We start from the raw sequence: 19,698 nt of genomic DNA, 5'->3' as shown, positions 1-19,698 counted from the left end.
AGACATCTGCACCACAGAGACACCTTACATATATACATACATATATATAAATATACACAACAGCTCAGGTTGCTTCCATGAAGATCAGTTTCTTACAGCATGATAATTTCATTCATCATTACAGAGAATGAGATACAAAACAATTTTTCAGCTGGTATTTCTGCTTGTAGAATCAGAAGACATCAGTGATTGCCAGTAGTTGCATACTAGGGTTTATTTAAACAGGAAGAACAAGTTTGCTAAGGCAACTCTAGTCATTGTTTATGGGAAGTGCTTTCTGAGTAGCCACCATAGCTGCAATAAATACCTTAGGATTCAAGCTACAGGAAAGCAGCAAATTTGTCTTGAAGTACTAATCTCTTCTAAGCACAGTATCTAAAAGCACATTTCTATGATATTTTAGTTTTGATACTGCTAGGCTCTCTTAATTCTTCTTGCATTTTGGCAAAGTATTCTGTACTTACTTTGTGTTTGTCAGTGGGGACACCAATCAGTTCTCTTGTGGGAAGCCCAGGTGGACCTGGAGGACCTGGGGCGCCCTGAAGGAAAAACATAAAGGTATGTCTACTAACAGTTGCAATACTTTGCCAAGTTGTTGGTCTGCACAGGGTGATGAGTGGAATGGAAGATGAATAGAAAAAGAGTAATGCAGATATTCCCCTGCTAAAAATAAATTTCTAAATCTCTAAATAAATTGATGGCAAGAAACAAATTCATTTTGTACTGGGATAAACAAATATGAATAGATACTTGCTCTTGCCATGTATGTTTCCAGAATAAGTGTAAAGGTTATTGCTTTATACAAGGAAGTCTGGCTCTATACATTTCATACTCTGTCTTGGTATAAATAAGGCACAGTTAGACCAGGACACGCAGAAGTTAGTTCAGCTATGACATTTGTTATGCAGATTATTGTTAATTTCAAAGCTATACTTGTTTGTTTTTCCATTAAAGTCATGTAATAAAATCACAAATTAAGAGAGCATTCAAAATAGATTCCTTAATAAATAGCAAACCGTATCAACCCGCCCTTCTGTAGTGATACTAATTCATTAGTTTTCCTTTACCTGTTCACCTTTTTCTCCATAAAAGCCAAGACCTCTGTTGCCCTGCAAAAGCAATAGGTCAGGGTTTACAAAAAGTACAGCTCTGCTTTCTAATGTAAAGTTTAAATTCGAACATTCTGAAAGGGCTTTTCAGATTTAGAATTCTGTCAGATGCCACTGAAGAAATGTAGTGAAGTAATTGTCTAGTTTTAACTTAGAGGAATTTTAGAGAACTGAAAAATATTTTCACAGACCTAAACATTTAGATGACTTTAATTGAAATCTCATGATACCAATGTTAACAGACTTTGAGTCATTCTGAATAACAACCAAACACCTCTTTTGGAAATTTTTTAGTAGACACTAAATAAAAATACTCAGGTGAGTCAGAAAAATTAACTGATATGTATTTTTTTCAGCTGAGATATAGTCAAATATTGTACAGATGGCCAAGTTTCTCTGCTCATGGGAAGCCACTGTGACTACAGTAGCAAATAAAATCTGGCTCTAGAACTGGTTTAATTGTTTCGGAGCAGCTGATCCAGCGTAGGATTAACTTTCTGTGGTATGCAGCCAACACAAAAAGTCTTGTGCTACACAGCCTTTGGAGCAGCCCGTGGTTCTTTATTTTACTGCCTTCAAGTCAGTCTTGGATAAACCTTAGCAACACAAAATCAATAGTAATGACTTAGAAACAAAGACTTACTTGTGGTCCTTGTGGTCCTGGGGGCCCTGGTGGTCCCTAGAGAAACACAACAGGGGGGAGAAAGTTACTTGTTGCTTGGTAATCAATGCATGCAGGAGCTCAGTTACTCTGTGCTGGAAATAAAAGTCTGTATTTGGAAGGCAGTGTATTCCTTAGCACTTAGTGTACCAACATCACCACATAAACAGTATCACTGCTCTGAAAAATACCCTTCTAAGTCATACAATAACCTCTCCTAACAAAGTCTCCTAGCTTAGACATAATTAAATTCCATTTTTTATTTCAAGCAATAAGAACTTACGCTTTTGGATCCTGACTTGTTTTATGTTCATACCTAGACTAGACACAACACACTAGACTGGTGTTTTGATACAGCATCGGTGTGCAAAGGCTGCTGAACCAGCATTAGCATCTTAGATTACCAATTTAATGTTGTACAGAATGGTATCAAAGGAAAATTGTGAGAAATGAAACTGTAACAAAGAAAATGCTGCCACAGTTTTACAGAACAAGTAGTAGGAAAGCTATTAATTGGAAAGATAACTTGCATTGCCTCAGTTAATTATGGTAGCTAACAGGCTTCAGTGAGCTCTAAACTCTTAAAAAAAAGTCAGTGGGAGAGGTGGGATGAATAAGAAGCATGAACTTTCCAGAGAAGAAGATGGTGAATAAGAAGAATAATAAAAGAGAGCTGCAGATGGATCTGTCTACCTGCGGAGCCCCAGGGGGGTGCAACTTGTGTTAAGAAAAATCAATCCCAACTTGCAAGAGTAAATAATAATTTTCTGGCAAGAACTGTACTTGCTATGTATTTCTGTCCTGCTCTGTATCTTGAAATGAATAAACAATAGTCTTGATCTGTTTTGATTAGACAAGCAGTCTACGAGCCATTGCCTGATCTACAGGTAAGATGCACTGTGCAAGCATCCACTTGGAAGCTCTGCAGTAACTTGGGGTAGCCACATTCACCTTCATGTGGGGTCTAAGATTCAAGGACAGTACAAACCTGGAAGCATTTCCTAAGTCCTTCCCAAAGGAGAATCACAGCTTTAGAGATTACAAAGATGTATCAGTTTTGTTAAGAGTGGGAGATAGTGGGGATGCATCTACAGTGGCAGTGTTCAAAAGAGTTGTTGCCATGACTGCATGACTGCAATCATGGGTTGCACCACAGTGTACAGGGAGAATACAAGTCATTGCAGGCTTTGTGAAGCTCATTAAATATAAGGATCCACTATAGAAAAACAGTAACTATGGAGATTTCACTTCAATACGTCCAAAGGAGAAATATATGGCACAGCTTACAGGAGAATAAAGCAAGCCTAAAAGAATTGAAGTTCACTGAATCTGAACATCTGCTTTCACCCGTAAAATCATTAACCGTGGCAAATAAGAAATGTAGAAAATGATATATGGAGAGAACACAATCTCCTTAGAGAAATATTCAGCAGCAGTTGTCAACTCCAATGCTGTAAGCATTGATTTTTGACAAAGATGACTGAAAAAAAAAGTTTAAAAATAAAATTGTTTTCTAAAAACTAATGAGAAAAGTTAACTAATGCTCATAAAATACCATTTACAAGCAGAAAAGCGATATATTTAGATTCTGATATCTTTGATAACTCACTGTGGAGGGTCACAGATACCTAAATGGGCTACATTCAATAATCTTTTCAAAGAAGACACTCAAGGAAGTAAAAAAAAAAAAAAAAAAAAAAAGCAATATAAATCAAGAGCCTTGGGCAATACAAGGTGAAAGAAAGTACTGCAATTCTTTGTGCAATACTGATCTCTGTGGAATCAGTATCTCAGTGCTTTTTCCAAGGTTTTGTATCCAACTACAGATACTCATTACTTTTAAACCTCTTTTTTCAGTTCATTTGCTACTTTGCAGTCTAATATAATGGATCTTGCTGACATGATTCTTCCACTAGGATAATTTCCTACAGAAAGTATTTTAAACATACTTACAGGTCTTCCTGGCATTCCTCTTGGACCAATAGGTCCTTGAATACCCAGTGTACCTGGAGCTCCCTTTAAACAGAAAAACAAACACACAAGCATCAATTAATGTTGTTCTGATGACAGTTTCTACTGACAATTTATTATAATTTGCTACAATACTACTTACTGGAAAACCAGCAAATCCTGGATCCCCAGGCTCCCCCTAGAGAAAACAAAGAAGTAAAAAATGCATTAAACAAGATATACAAAATGAAATAAAATATTTTCTCATCACATTTTCTTATTACAAAAGGTATTTTAAATAATCATAACATATAATCTGTACAAATCCTTACATACAGACACATTCAATGAATATTTTGACATAATCTAACGTGTTTTATCGTAGATAGATTTTATACTTTCTACATACAGTACAGTTGCAAACAATATATTTGGAGAGTACCAAGTTGACTAGGGAAGTTAAGGAACCAAACTGCAAGGCTAAGATGGACAACGGAGCATGTTCAGTTCATTTTGAAAGACCTAACCAGTAGCAGAATCAGAGATACAACGCTAGATGAAATGTACAAGACCATTTTTCATGAGTTGCATGGGAATTACCAAATCATTTTGATTCTCTTCTGAGTCACTGAAAAGCACTTGGAACATACTGTCTTCAGTGACCACATATTTTAACTGCAGTACATGTTGAAATGTTTTTGGAAATTGGATCCAAAAATGTTCTACTGCAAAGACTTTCCAACATCCATAAATAATGTGGTCTTCAGTCCAGACACTTTCAATCATTTTGAATAGCATCTTAAGTTTTTTTTATATGTAGTTTACTTGAGTTTAGTTAACGGAATAATTTGTGGAACCATTTCCTTTCTGAAATGGTACAGGTGCAAGTATCTATCGTTGACTGCAAAATACTTGAGCAGGTCTGTAATCATTACTAAGTGCTAACAAGTGATTGGAACATAAGAAGTTTCTGAAAGGAGAAGATTCCATTAAAAAAACATAGGCTGCTACAAGTATGTCAACAGAAAGATACATTTTGGCACTTGCCACTGGCACAAAATATATACAAATGAACTCAGCAGATCCATTAAGTGCTCAGAACAGACCAGGTGTATGCTTTGTATTTAAATTTGTCACAATTTATACTCTAACAGTTAATGTGAGCACTTATTATTATCAGATATTGTCAAATTATACAAAACTATACATATGAAAAAAGAAACAAATAATTAAAAAATAAGTTTTATGGATTAGGATGTAAAAGCATCCGTAGGAATACTTGGAGTTTCCTATAGAACCAAACAACACATGGAAGCGTGTTTTATCACAGGTTAACCAAATTCCTTCATGGAAGTTATAAAGAAAGGGTGATAACATCAAATAGAATCATTTAATGGACAAAAGTTGAACACAGGAATGACTCTGCCACAAATGATATAAAGGTAGCCATTGATTAAAGAAGATAATACTTGAAGCACAATACTTGAACTTGTATTTAAAAGCACAATCTTACAAAAGAATTTCAGCTGACAGGTTATTGTATTTGCTCAACTGCATTTGCAGTCCATCCAGAAGGACTAGAAGTCCTCGCAATGGGTGGACATTGCCTCTATGAATATCAGATAGGGTTTGCTGTAATCAGAGAGCAGAAGCTGGCTGGAAAAACCTACAAAGAATCTAAGTGGGTCTCTGGGAACATTTCATCTGGAATGTGAGAAAAACTCACTCTCCACCATTTGTAACACCTTGCTGAGCATGGATTGCTAATTCATCAGTTCACAGGGGCTGCACACGTACCCGATGTCGGCTGGCGATGTCCGGCGGTAGCACATAGGGCTCACCCTTCTGGCCCTTTGGTCCTTGAACTCCCTGGTTGTGAGCGAAAAAGGAGTAAAATCTCATATTGTCTGCAAACACATCATCAGTTAAGAGTAATAAAAAATATTTGTAAGGCTTTTCATGAGTATGTACACGTTACTGTTTAAAAGTAGAGACCGTGTTTAACTCTGGAAGTTTCTGATTTATAAACAAGCATGAACCCTCATGGTGTATAAGAACATGGATTTAAGATACAGGGAGAAGAACTCCCTGTTACTGTGATATTACAGGAGCACATCACATCAAGAGGAGCAGCTCATCAGGGCTGACGTATGGACTAGTAAATCCAGGAGCTCCAGTGCTCACCTCAGCACGATCCTACCTACCGCTCCACAGAAAGCCAGTATGTTGGGTATGAGATAGGGGAGAAAAAAGTTACTTTCATCAGGAACTGTACAGTTTTCCTGAAGTAATCTCCCTGCAGGACCTGCGTGACAGGTATAGCTCTGAGCAGACCTGTCAGCCTTAAGAATTATGGGGCATGTCTGTGGTAGGTCCACAAGGATGCTCGATGCTCTGCTAGGCCAAAAGGGATCTCCTGTTCCATATGTTTCCAACACACACTTGTGTGAAATTCATTTCAGTAGTCATCTTTGCTGCAGGTATTTATTTACTGTCAGCTACTTACAATGGTACCAGGGAAACCAGAGTGTCCTGGTGTTCCTGGGTCACCTGGGTCACCTACTGTCCCATTACAGCCATCATGACCTGGCTTCCCCCTTGATCCTGGCTGCCCTGGATGACCCTGTTGAGGAAAAAAAAAGTGTTTATCTATCCATCTGTTTCTAGTTTTCCTTTTCCTGTAGTCACACAGTATTTAGACATTCTCACATTAAGCCCAAGGCTTGGATCCATGGGAAACTATGATTTTCAAAGAAAGAAACAGACAGTGCCTTTTTTTAATATAGCTGCAGCTTGAACCATATGCCCCAGACAGCATGAGTAGTGAAGGACCTTTCAGAAAGGGTAAGAAAGCTATGTTCAATACAGTCTCTGTTAAGCAGAGAACTAAGCCAGATGAAACTTCTGTGCAGGGAGTCACCAAGAAATGGGTTTGTTCAGAATTTCAGTGCTTCACGCTGGAGGAGTGGGAAGAAAGGTTCATTACTGGCTTTGAATAGCTTACAAGCTAGGAAAAAATCAGTGATGTCTTTAGAGCTTGGTTGAGTGCCATGACGAAGCTGTAAGTACAGAGATGGGAAGAAACCAGACACTCAAACCAAGGGTGCTGAGAGCAATGTAGAAGCTCCACACTGAAACTCTGAGATACAGGAAAGCAGGGAAAAGTTACTCCTGCCTTATAATGGGTTTCCACTGCACTACTGATGTTCACCTTAATTGCAGTTGCTACTGGTTTGTATTGGGATTGATGGGAAGAAATTCTGCCCTTGATCATCTTTCTTCCAGGAGGCTCAGTCAGGAAAAACAGAAACTAACATAAACAGAACACATTTATTTCTTCTTTGCTACCTAAAGCAGGTTTTATCTTTGCTTCTGCTCCATTGCTTAGAAGAAAAAGAAATTTGTCCATGCCATTTCATAGCTCCATCAAGTACCTGCATTCCTCACTACAGAACAGAGTCAGGTTCCATCAAGTACCTGCATTCCTCACTACAGAACAGAGTCAGGTTCACAGCATCCTTCCTCGGTTTCTAGCCCCTAGAGACCCTAGATATCCTAGTACTCTGCTGTTACAGTTCATATATGTGCCTATCTGCCTTCTGATGGTCAGTGTTATGCCTTGGCCTAGGAAAACTGGTTGGTGAACATAACCAAATGGGAAGGGCAAGGGCTTGAAGGCAGCACACAATAAGCATGCAGATTCAAATAATATCTGAAGGTATTTATTCCTGACAATGCAATTGCAGAGGTTGTGGAAGCAGGACTAAGAAAGAAAACTTTCTCAGGTAGCAGAAGTTATCCAGACATAGTAACACAGAGCTTTGCAGGAGAGTGATATGTTTGCAGGAGGACAGAGCACTGAAAAACAACTCAGTATGATGAAAATGTAAATGAAATTATAGGCTACAGAATTTTGCATAGGAATAGGAAAGAAGGTCTTCTGATTTTCTTCTAAGAGTGATAAGGAGAGAGAGGAGAGAGGAGAAAGCCCTGAAACTCAATACAGAGTTTTTCAGGAACAAAAAAGGGTGAAAGCTGAGTGGATGTGGATGTGTGGGTTGCAGAGCAAGGCCCTGGTGTCAGGGAGCACTACAAAGGAAACCCAAGCCTGGGAACTCTGTCCAGGGATTCCAATGACTCAGATTTCTTTGTTATTTTATGACACAAGATATAAAGAAGTGTAAGCTGGGAAAATACTGTGCTGTGAACTTTACCCAGTTTTCCTCTTTGAATGTTTCACATTCATGGACCTGGACAATTTGTTCAAAGTTAGATACTAAACAGTTTTTTTAAGATCATCTCATGCACGCTGTATGAGATACAAACCACACAACAATGGTTACAATTATTGGTCTTTCTACATGCTTTACAGCTTTGAAATAATTAAGGCATGACCCAGGGGTGTCCTTCGCTCACAAGCCTAAGAGATGTGAAGTACTTATCTCACACGTTATTCCCATAAAAGAACATACTTTTCTGGGTAATCTCTAGGGACACAGGGAATTTCCTTCCTTTTTTGTCTTTTTTATTTTTTTACAAGGGGATTTCTCCATAAGACAAAGCAAACAGACCTTGATTATCAGAGGGAATGAGCAGGAGCACATATTTCATCCTGTTGTTGAGCATCTGCATTTCCACTTACTTCAGCAAATGCCCTTAGCTTAACACTGTGTATGTGGCTGATACAGAATTCAGACCAGACACATTAAGGTACAAAGGCTGCCACATTTGCAGCCTTTGTAAGGTACACAGTCTGCCATATTTGCAGTTGGTGGTTTCTTAAACATGAGGTAACCAGCTACTTACAGGAATGCCATCTGCCCCTGGGAAACCAGTGACTCCTCTTAGCCCCTAGAATGAAACAGCACAATTAAAATCATGTTCAATCCAGTACTTTGCTCATTAGCTAAAACACCTGATATTCAAAAGTTACCATTTCTCCTTTGGGTCCACTTATTCCTGGATGTCCTCTTTCACCTTTGTGACCTTTAGGACCTTGCAGTCCTGGGATTCCCATCAATCCCGGTGGTCCAGGGAGCCCCTGTGATCCAAGGTGTCCTGGCTGGCCCTGATAAAAGTAATAAAAAAGCATTTATTTAGGAACAGTTGAGATGCATGAAGCTCGGCTGCAGCTCAGCTTCCTTGCAGTGGAGTCAACCTCTTCAGAAGAAATGAAACACAGAACCTTTTTTATTCCAGTAGACCAGACACTTTGATGAAGGTAGACACCACACAAAGAAACTCCAACAAAGTGATCACGTTGTTCGGAAATGAAAGATCAGATCAATATTTGCTACATTCAATGCTACTCTATGAAAAAGGTGTTTTTTCTGGAATAAGCAGAATGACTTCTCAAGAGTGATTCTCAGTGGTATGAGACATAATCAGTTACACTCCAAGCAGTTAAAATATGCTTAACTGTGAAATCTGTTTATTGGGACATTTCTTACAAATGGAGACTGATATTTAATGGCATGAATTTCTGCCTGTCTGGGACAATACTTCTGTTTAACACTGGAGCCTGAAAGTGTCTTGACACATATGCCATTAGGGCACCCACAAAGGTTGAGGGCTCGCTATCATTAAAAGCTCCCTTCCAGCACTGGTTTGGTAGAACAGCCTTAATGACATTCTTAAGGCCACTTCAAACATTGTTTGAAAATCATCCTCTGTTGACTGCCAGCATCACAAAGCTCATCACAGGGAGAAAAAAACATTTTGAAATGACACAGTGGTGGTTTAGGTACTGGGGCTGTGACAGTATGGCCGAGATCTGTGAACCAATGTATTTGAAAACTGTTCCAAATGCAGGATCAGCAAAGGAACTTATGCTTTTTGTGCTCTGGGGTACCCATTGCACTAATGACACCAACAGTAAGTAGCCACGGTCTTTTCTGAAGAGAGATGCTTAAATAGCACAAAGCACCATTTACCAAAACACTCCAATTAAACAGATTCTAATGAAAGTATTTTAGAAATGCAATTAGATTTTCACATACCACTCCCCAACAGCACCAGTAACTCATGAAGCAGCAGAACATGAACAAGCAGATATGTATTTATAAAACGAACTGATGCAAAACTAACATTGTGGGATAAAATATATGGCACAGTTGCATAAAAATAGTGAAAATCTCTCCCATCCCACCTTCCTGGAGTAACTTACTTTTTTTTCCCACTCACATCTGTGCCTGGAAAGAAAGACCTAAAAGATGTCCCTATCGAAGGACGCTTTGAATGTTCTGTGTTCAGTTCCATTAAATGTAATTGAGATGGGAGGAATAAAAGAGGGCAGTGTGGAGACTCAAAGAAATGAACCTGAAGATATCCATTTTATTTGTATTCAGAAAGCAGTACTCAAGCCAGTGAATGTTGTTTTCTGATTTTATGCAAACTTTTATGCTCCTAATAAGGGATAGCCCCAGTTGAGACACAATTTAAACATTTCATTTTCAACAATCTATATATAACTCTATTTTATATATGCTGTAGTTGTCTTATCAGAAAGTCCAAAATAAATACCAGGACTTAAACATAGTGTACTTCTAGTTAAAACAAACAAACAAACAATCAACAACAACAGAAAAACAATCTATTTTCCACACTTGTTTTGTGAAAAAAATGCTGTAACAACAGTTTGAGTACGTTTTTATATTTTAAGACCCCTGTATTACATCAAACAAGTTCCTCCTAAGGAGATGAGATAACCAAATTCTGTACAAAACTCAGTGAATTCTTCTTTCTTGTAAAAAGTCTAGGAATGAGCCAGTATAAGGCATGAAATACATGTTGTTCCTCAGGGACAAGCAACCAGTATGGATCTCTGACAGTGTGGATCCTTTGTTATACTGTTGCAATTAATTTGACAGAACTGATTGTTTAGGAGCATTGCCAAAAGACAACAGGGATTTAAGTGTTTGAGCTGTCAGCATGAAAGATAATCTCTCCTGTGCTTACAACAAAGCATAACTTAATACAAGTTCCCTACTCCTAAAGTAAGCCTGCTCATGGGGATTACTGATGTTTAGCGGGCCGATGTCTTTCCATTTATCAGTTTAATAAATAGAGAAGAAATAAAGACACATATAAAACATGCTAATCCTGTTGACAGGAGACATGCACATCTGAGTAAGCAGCAGCTCATTTCCTTATGCCAGTCACAGCTGGCAACTGCAGATGCACCTTTCTCTACCTTAGCAGTTCTGGGTCTTTTGAAATCAGTTAATCTCTAGAAGTTACCCATGGAGGTGCAGACCCATGTCTACAACAGCTGCACTTTTCTTAGCTACTTGCCTGAGATAGAAAGCTGTTGATTAGAACCACTGGAATGCTTCTAAGCCACAAGATCAGGAAAAAAAACCAAAAATCTTTTCTGATGCCACTTTTTCTTATCCACCTTTAAGTATAACGGGCTTGAGAGAGTACAAATGAGCATACACTGTGGAAATGCCTTTTTAAGGGAAATAATGGGTATTTAATTCATTTTTAAAAATGCAGATTTTTTAAGTACAGTGTATCTATTCTTATGCAAATATCTAGTTAAAATATTCCATCATACCTATAAAGATGTAAGGCATAAATAACTTAAGACAATTTGTCCTTCCCTTATACCCAGATATGGAAAGGAACACTTAATAATGATGAAAACATATCCTGCATACTTGCAAAGAACAGATAAAAATTATTCAAATTCAATTTCAGATATCTGAATTCAACTTAATTTTGAGAAGTTCTGAAAATAAACATTTAATTTCCTCCCACAAAGAAAGAAGTCATGGATTCTGCATACTGAAAAGGTAGCGTTGTGTGGGAAACTGCTGCCTCTCTGAACTGTGCCAAATATCATTTCCACTTGCACCCCCATTTTCCTATCCAGTATGAAGAAATAAGTAAACAAGGCATGGGAAACCAGGAGAGCTGGGCAATGCCAGCACCCCTTTCCCATGCCTTCCTTGGTTATGGTTGAGGAACTGGGGTTGATGTAGATGGATAATTTAACATTATTTGCAATAAATATACGATAATTGATCATTCTGGAACCATCATGATGCTAGAGATGAAGAATTAGTTAATATCATGACAGTGTGTGGAGTTCTTCAGTCAGTTAGCATCCTGGCTTGTTAACTGAATTAGCTTTATTAACCTTAGCTAACTCAGACATGTCAGCTTTTCCTCTGCTCTCTTTATGTTAAATCTTTTGTTGAACAAGTATGTCCCTTTTTCATTAGCAAATGACCTTAGAATGCGCACTCTTTTGCAAAGGTCATTAAGGAGATTTAAGCAAAGACAATAAATTTGAAAGGTTTAGTCAAATAAAGCTTATTAGAGTCTGGAATTCCCCTGTGTGAAACATGCCATGCGCGTTACTGCTCTGGTTGTGCTCCTGGAAGTTCAGAAATTGTAGAAAATTCTCCAAGGCCAAGAAATGACGTTTGGAATAAATTTCCAGGTTAAAAAAAAAAGAAAAAGGCAAGCATAGGGAAACATGATATCCCTGGCTGTTGTATTTTAGATAACTCACAAAGCACTTCCTCTGGTGCTCTCTCTTCTTACATGATAAAGCAGTGCAGAGCTGTGTTATGGCCCAAATGGCTCTCCAGCAGAAGACTTTGCATATTGCTGGGGGAACTGGAACTCTTCTAGTATGCAGAGCATGGTATCATTGCCACTTGCTGCCACAGGACTAACAGGATAGGGCTGTGAGGCTTTTGGTATTCTGTGGCAAAGAATATCAGAGGGAGCTTGCAAAAAGAAAGGGAAAAAGTGGATGGATGCAATGCCTTATAGACCAACAAAGATTTTTACATTCCTCTTTGCTCTTGTTATAAAACTTCCTCTAAAATTCAGATGAATTTACAAAGCTGCCAGTATCAGGACATACTCCCAAACAGGCAGTCCCTGCCTTGCTCCTCTGGAGACTCCAGCTGACTGGAAGAGGTCTCATACAATCCCTGTGGCCAGCACAGTCACGTGCAAAAGCTATTTACAGGGAGGAGCAAAGGTCAGAAATTTAGGAAGCCTGGAGGAAATCTTCCCAGAAAATATTTGCAGTGTTGTATATACATCGTCCCTTGTCCACTGACGTGCATGAAAGAAAATGCTGTCAGGGTTGTCATTGAATGTAATAACTGTATTTTGCAATTCAGTCCCAGTGGACTTAAGAAGATCCTGAACAGACTTTTAGATCTGTACTGAATGTTCGCGTATTACAGCTTGAACTTTAATTTCCAGTTCTTTTAAGAACCAGCCAAACGAAAGAGATGTCATGTTGCAATACTTTCTTCTTTCCCATTTACTGCTAAATTTACGTGCGTAAAGGAAAGTGTGCGAATTTTGAGAGCAATCAATTTTTTGGGGTGCTATAGAAATAAAGGCACAATGAATGACAGAACCTGTTCCAAAGATTTTAAAACACAAGATTGATCATCATGAATTGACGAGAAACTCACCAGTGTTTAGATGTGAAGGAGAAAAGTAGTTATCTGCAGTAATGAAGAAATGGACAAAACCAGAATTACTGTGGAGCTTCATGGTCATTGAGCCCACACCACTGTCTTACGGACTTTTATTTTGTAACTGCTTATTTTGTACATGGAATGTGATGATTCAGTATTCCCCACACGAAAATGACCCTTGAAGGACATAATTTATTTAACAGTGGACAAGAAGAAAGGAGGTTAATTCCCTGACATTTTAGAAAGGTCATTTGTGAAAGGACAAGTTCACTTCCTGCAGGAAGGGGGATCTGACTGTGATGGACAAGAGGGAGCTGGGGCTTTCGTGAGAGGGCTCAGTCTGGCACAGTGACCATAGAGGATGGATGGGTAAAGGAAATGACAGCAAGAACCTGGATGCAGCCCCGCTAGCCAGAGACTGAAACTAGCAGAATAAAAAGCAACTCACCAGGGAATAAAATCAGTTTTAGGGAAAATGGGAAAATTTTCAGCTGATTAAATGTGTGATTCTCAGGAAAGAAATAGAAAAGTTGGGGTTTTTTTGATAGCAAATTTAGGGATTTTGCAGTTCCCTTAGACAGCTTTCATAGAAGTAGGCACATTAAAGCAATCTTCGAGTCTAACTGAAAATGGATGGCCTTGGTGCTCCCCTCAGCTCAAAGGAATAAGCTCATAAACCCAGCTGTGGTATAGAGAGTGAGATGGGCAGAGCATGTGGTATTTCTCCTCAAGTGTGGATCTCTTTTAGCCACATTTTTCAGTGATTACTGGAATAAACTGAGCTTAAAACACTTTTCTTTCAAAGCTTCCCTGTGTAAGCTGGTTACACACACATTATGGCAACCATTTGATTTCTAACTCCTCAAGGCTGTGACTGTGTCCCTTTCCTGCAGCAGGCAGCAGGCCAGGCCTGCAAGGTAGGGAAGAAGGCAGCAGAAGAGGCAGCTTTCCTGACAGTGCAGCATGGCTTCCTGAAGGGCCTATGTTCACCTTTTATTTCATGTAACAGAAGGGCCCGGTCCTCTAGGACACAAAAAAGCTTGCCCGAATATAGACAGATCTTTCTCACGTGTCTCAGACTGCACAGTTTCCAGTGCTAAAACATGGAGTAGCAGCGACAGAGTCAGCAGGCTTTGGAAACAGGGCCACAGCTAATGGTTATTTCTAGTTTTAATTTATCTTCTCCTACTTTACAGAAGGGTATTTTGCTGAGTTTCACATTCCAGCTCCTTTTCTCAGAAAAAGCTCCTCTTCTCATTTGTTAAAAAGCCATTTTATTTATATCGAAAAGTAAACAAAAATTAGAAAGTTCACTTTAAGTTAAAAATAACTGAAAAATGAAGATAGTTTGGCATGGCAAAATTTGCTGTTCTTTCAGCTGCATTGTCTGGACCTGTGACATTTTCTCTCAGGACAGCAGTGACCGAATGACATTAATGTTAATTCCAAAGTAGTGATTCAGCTTGCAGGAGGTTCTTGTTTTTTTGGCTTTTTTTTTTTTCTTTGTTAAGTAAGGGATAAACATTAAGTCTTCTTTAAAAAAAGAACTATGAAAGGATTCTCTTTACCAGAACCACAGTCTTTTTTTTGTAGTCAGTAAATGAAATAATTTTGTACTGTTTTCTGTTCCCACACTTTGATGAATTCGTGATCTTCCAGAAAGTTGCTATGTCACCCAAAAAGATAAAACAAGCAAAAAAGAAAACATGCATTGGAATGTCGGTCAAACACTCAGAAAGAACCAGTTAGAAGTTTCTTCATGTCACAAAACACATACAAGCACATGTCAGAAATGCTTTCTGTGCTTTGCAGAGCTGCTGCAGGAAGAATGATACTGGAATCATGCTTTGCAAACATCAATAAGGGCAAATCTAGACAAAACTTCTCTTGAGTTTCCATGCCAAGTCTTCAAAAGGTCATTGTGTGGAAGAAAGGAGAAGAGGAAGAAGGAGAAGATAAGAGCAGGAAGCAGTAGGCAAGAAGGAAAGGGCTTTTCTGTCTGTAGAGTCAGTGAGGGGATAGCTCTGAAATCCAGAGTGGCATCCCTGCTGAAGTGTGGATGCACAAAAATACTATGAGGTGGGCAGGAATCTTGGGTTTGCAAGGTCTGCAATGCACCAGATATCTGGAGAGCCTGCCTGCTTTCATCTTCTTACTGTGTGGTACATAGGAAGTCTCCTACCAACACAGCACGACTGAGGAGTCAGCTGTAGTAGGGTCAGCATGTATGTCAATGCTAGCTGTAAATTCACATCATAATTTCCTGGTAATTTACTGCCTTGGTAATACAGAATCAGAATTGAGATATATTAGCAAATATACTGTCTGGTGGTATGAATTATGTAGTAGGATTTGGAAGGCCTTGAAAGGGATATGGTTGGAGGTTTTTTTTTTGTGTGTGTGTGTTTGTTTTTGGTAGAAGGATTGTATTTAATGAACACATGTAGACATTTATCTACCTACATTCAGTGTAGTCATCCCAATGTCCCTTCAGATGAGGGTGACATCTTTTGGCATGATGCAGCCTAATGCAGATGTTCAAACTAGGTCAGATGAATACACATTCAATGTACCAGTTTTTCTTAACTGTCTATAAGAACTTAGGTCCCTAGCACAAATGTTGACCTCCATATTGTTGCTTTCTAAACTGGGCAAAAACATCCCAAACGATCAGGCTCCAGAACTGTACATTTGACAGTTAGAATGAGGATATAAACTTCAGCATGACGATCATGCTGCTTGAAAAAAAGAGCTGGATGTAAATACAATAAATTTACTGAACTTGGCAGGCAGTGATGCAAATTAGTGGGATTTTCTTGGAAATTAGAAATGATTCAGTGTAAAAAAGTGATCAGATGACGATAATGACATGTGTTCAAGAGCATATTAATTTATTCCAGTTATATCATCTGGCCCCTACCTTGCTTGCTTTCTTTCTGGTTATGCAGAAACATATTACTTTTAGGCTAGCAGAAGTTACTTAAATGTCACCACCTCTGCACAGCTTCTCAGCTCAGTTTTTATCATCTCTTTTTTAAGGCAGAACAAAATTTCTAACTACATTTAACACTAACTACAGCTTTGCTAAGGTTTTTGTATGGGAGGATCATGGGGATCATGGGGAAATCTTCACATATAGAGATCAGAAAAGTGAGCAGAACTGGAGCTGGCCTCACTCTGTGTCAGGTACTTTGGACTAGCACAAGACTGGAAGTGTGATGAATGGCATTTTATGTTGGTAAAATGGAGAGCATCAATCTAACACAGCTATAAAACCAGAAAAAAATATACTTTTACTGGCTTGTGAATATTAGTTCCAACTAAAAGCAGTATTCAAAGAAGAGTTAACTAAAATAACTTAGAGATGCTACTTTGAATCGAACATATGTAGTAAAGTTGAGATCATGAACTGGTGATGTTTTACAGAGCTCTAAAATGACATTGATTTATTCTTGCAAACATTCATTAGCATTTTATTAATTGGAGAAGACAACATTTTAGTCAACAAAAGAAATCACCAGAGAGGAAAACCACCTTGCCAAATTTGCTCTTCCAAGCAGACAAATATTAATATGAAGGGTGTGGAGCAGGAGGAACTCCCAGTTACATCGTGACAGCTGCTGTATCATGCTTACACAAAAAGGCAGAATTTGGTTATGGTACCTATCAAATGTTGGACTGAATATTTTGAGGCACAGCAAATGCCTGACATTTTTAGCACAATGAGTATGTTTTCAAAACAGAAGAAAATTCTGTTCATTCAGCATGGGTTTTGACAGGATTACAAAAGCCAGACTCTTTCTGTGGCAACATGCAATGCGTGGTAATTCTCTGAATCTGCTAGTACCTATGCTTTTTTTTTTTCTAATCCTTTCAACTTGTTTTATTAGAGTCACAATACTAGAATCAGCTGTTCCTTATGCCTTTTACTAAATCACAGCCCATGTAAAATCCTAAAATGTCAGATAGCAAAGGGTGGTGGTCCTGTTTCGGGCAGTGGTACGGCTGCTGCTTGGCCAGCCAGGCTCCTAGAGACAAGACAACAAGCAGCACCTGCTCCTATTGGAACATTTAGTAATAGACCCGAAAACTGATCTGCCAGCCCAATTGTTTTCAAATGGCTTTTGGTGGTGTGTGGGAGTGTTCTCAAGATCCTAAAATTCAGGAAGTTCAACACAGATGTTTTCTGTCAGTAGGCGTTGGAAGCACCAATAGTAACATCTGTTCACTCTTCATATTTGTGAGAACATTTTTTTTCTGTCCAAAAACCATTCACTGTTGAAACTTCTAAATTGTGCAACTGGCCAAAATGTTAAGCTCGTTAGGCTCCATGAGTTTAAGAGTATGTGAAAATTAAAAGCCCTGCAGGAACTCAGTCTATCGCATGCCAATTTTTCCATTCTGTGCTCTTCTTCTGTTTAAACAAAACTGTAACTATTTTTGTGGTGGGAACAGCTATCAAAATCATCTTGATCATTCACATATAAGTTACTACTGGCTATTTCAGTTGTAGAAAGAAGCTAAATCTCTTAAAGAGGCTGCAACTGTTTAAGTTTTGTGTTAAGATACCTTCCCAACCCAGGAGTCCAGAATAAGCCGCCAGCAGCCTGTACATTGGACTCGGTGCTCCCTCATGCTCCAAGGAATGTACAGTTTGGGATGGTCTCTGAGTTCCCAGGAAGGCCAGATGACTGGCTCTGAACCACCAGGAAGGACTGGGGGCTTTGGGCCAGATGTGTGCAGCACTCTGAAGAGACACTGTTGATGCAGAATAAGTGACATCTATTTTTCTCCTAATATTTCTGGCCAGATGGGTCTCATGATTAGCGGGGTGCTGTGAAATCATCTGAATGGAGTTTGCACAACTGTTTTCTCTACATGATTTGTGAACATGAATGTAAGTATCAACACGGACAGTCTACAAATTTCAGAAATTGAGATTCTGCTGAAGCTGGCTGTTGAGACAGTTTACTCTGAACCTACAAGAACTATAGGTCTTCCAGCGGATGTTGCTTGCTAGCATCACACTCTAACACAATCACTTTGATGGTGAGTCTGGCTTCACATCAGGTTTGTCTACAAAACAAGAAGTAGTCTATGAGAGGTCCTATCATCCTTAGGTAGTAAGCAGAAATACTGAAACTGTCAACTCTTTTCTTTTATATAACACAGTAAAGCTTCCTGTCTTCTGCATGCAGAAGATTCTTATAATTTGAAGTACTATAAGTAGAATCAACTAGATACAGGGAAGTTAACCGATTTGGGAAAAATTATTATTGCAACCAATTACTTGGAGAAGTTTCACAGAAGGTTTTTTTGGGGATTGTTGGTTTTTTTTTTTTTTGCTTTTATTTTTCAAATGAGGCAGAAGAGAAAATATTTTCCACTGAATACTGAAGGAAATAGTTTTATATCATCGTGCTGAAAATATCTTCTTTTAGTGCAATGTAACTTGTAAGAGCTGTCCAGAAGATAGACAAGATAGGCATGTTAACTTGAATAGGAAGGTATAGTTCTGCAGATCCATTATGAAATCCAATTTTTCCATTACACTTGGTTTGAGGTAGCCAAGTGTGCCCACACATCTCTGGATTCCAAAATCTCATCACTCATGGGAAACTTTCTGGAGAACATCATTAACAGACTGACTGTTCTACAGCTGTTCATGGGGAAAGCCTATTTATTATTTCAAACACTGATTTCAAAACCAACAGGAAATTTTTAAACCTTTCACTCTAGACAATGTGGGCTACATAGTTATTTCACCAAAAGATCAGCATGATAATCAGAGCAAATCATTCTTTTTGATCCATTATTCCTTTTTAATCTGCAGATACTAAGGGAGTGAGAATACTACTGAACTGTAATGGCAAATAATTCTTCCTTGAAGGAGAACAACTGGTTTGACAGGCTCAGGAGAAAGCTACAGTTGTTCTCTAACAGCAAATGCATCTCACCTGGAGGAACAGATAAGCCTTCCAAAACAGGAGAAACAACAGAAGAAGCCTTTGCATTCTATGGGAATAACGGGTTGCTGAAAAATTTCTTGCAACTACTAATCTGAGTCTCATCACTGTGGTCTGGTTACAGGCTTCAGTTCAAGGAGCTCCTTTTCAGTACCTCAGATTCTAATGCTGGAGTACCTCCAAGCTTTGTCAAATTGGCACCTTCTTGGCAAAAAACGCAGTCTATTAGTTATCTATTAGTTATCTCTAGCACTATTAGTTATCTCAAAGAAATTAGTGCTGTGTTGTCTTCATGAACTTGTGATTATTCACCTACAGAGGTGCTTCCAGCATTCTCATGGGAGAAACTGCCTTTATTGACAGGGAGATTTGGTTTGTTGGTGATAAAAGGACAGAATGGTGTAGTTCACAGGTTAACCATGACCCTGAACCTCTGCTAGTACACCTCTCTTGCTTTACCCTGACTACTACAAGCAAGGATGAAAGGAAGTAGGAAATAAATTTGGTGCTATTCCTCCTTTCCTAAAAATGAACTGACCCTGAAATATCTGTGTCCT

At 38.7% G+C, this 19,698-nt stretch overlaps 1 protein-coding gene across 1 annotated transcript in view; it reads right to left on the bottom strand.

Moving 5' to 3' along the window:
- The window catches only part of COL4A2 (collagen type IV alpha 2 chain), a 140,323-nt gene that overhangs the window by 44,437 nt on the left and 76,188 nt on the right, over nucleotides 1–19,698 (bottom strand). Inside the window, exons 5-13 of the mRNA XM_048933906.1 lie at nucleotides 8,654–8,788; nucleotides 8,527–8,571; nucleotides 6,227–6,343; nucleotides 5,518–5,589; nucleotides 3,884–3,919; nucleotides 3,724–3,786; nucleotides 1,753–1,788; nucleotides 1,068–1,109; nucleotides 465–539 (exon numbers count right to left, since the gene is read on the bottom strand). Coding sequence (XP_048789863.1) covers nucleotides 465–539; nucleotides 1,068–1,109; nucleotides 1,753–1,788; nucleotides 3,724–3,786; nucleotides 3,884–3,919; nucleotides 5,518–5,589; nucleotides 6,227–6,343; nucleotides 8,527–8,571; nucleotides 8,654–8,788 — 621 coding nt within the window. The remainder of the gene's footprint in view (nucleotides 1–464; nucleotides 540–1,067; nucleotides 1,110–1,752; nucleotides 1,789–3,723; nucleotides 3,787–3,883; nucleotides 3,920–5,517; nucleotides 5,590–6,226; nucleotides 6,344–8,526; nucleotides 8,572–8,653; nucleotides 8,789–19,698) is intronic.

This window comes from Lagopus muta, chromosome 1 (assembly GCF_023343835.1).
Source record: "Lagopus muta isolate bLagMut1 chromosome 1, bLagMut1 primary, whole genome shotgun sequence".
Lineage (NCBI taxonomy): Eukaryota > Metazoa > Chordata > Aves > Galliformes > Phasianidae > Lagopus > Lagopus muta.
This window is presented reverse-complemented; position numbering and strand designations above follow the sequence as displayed.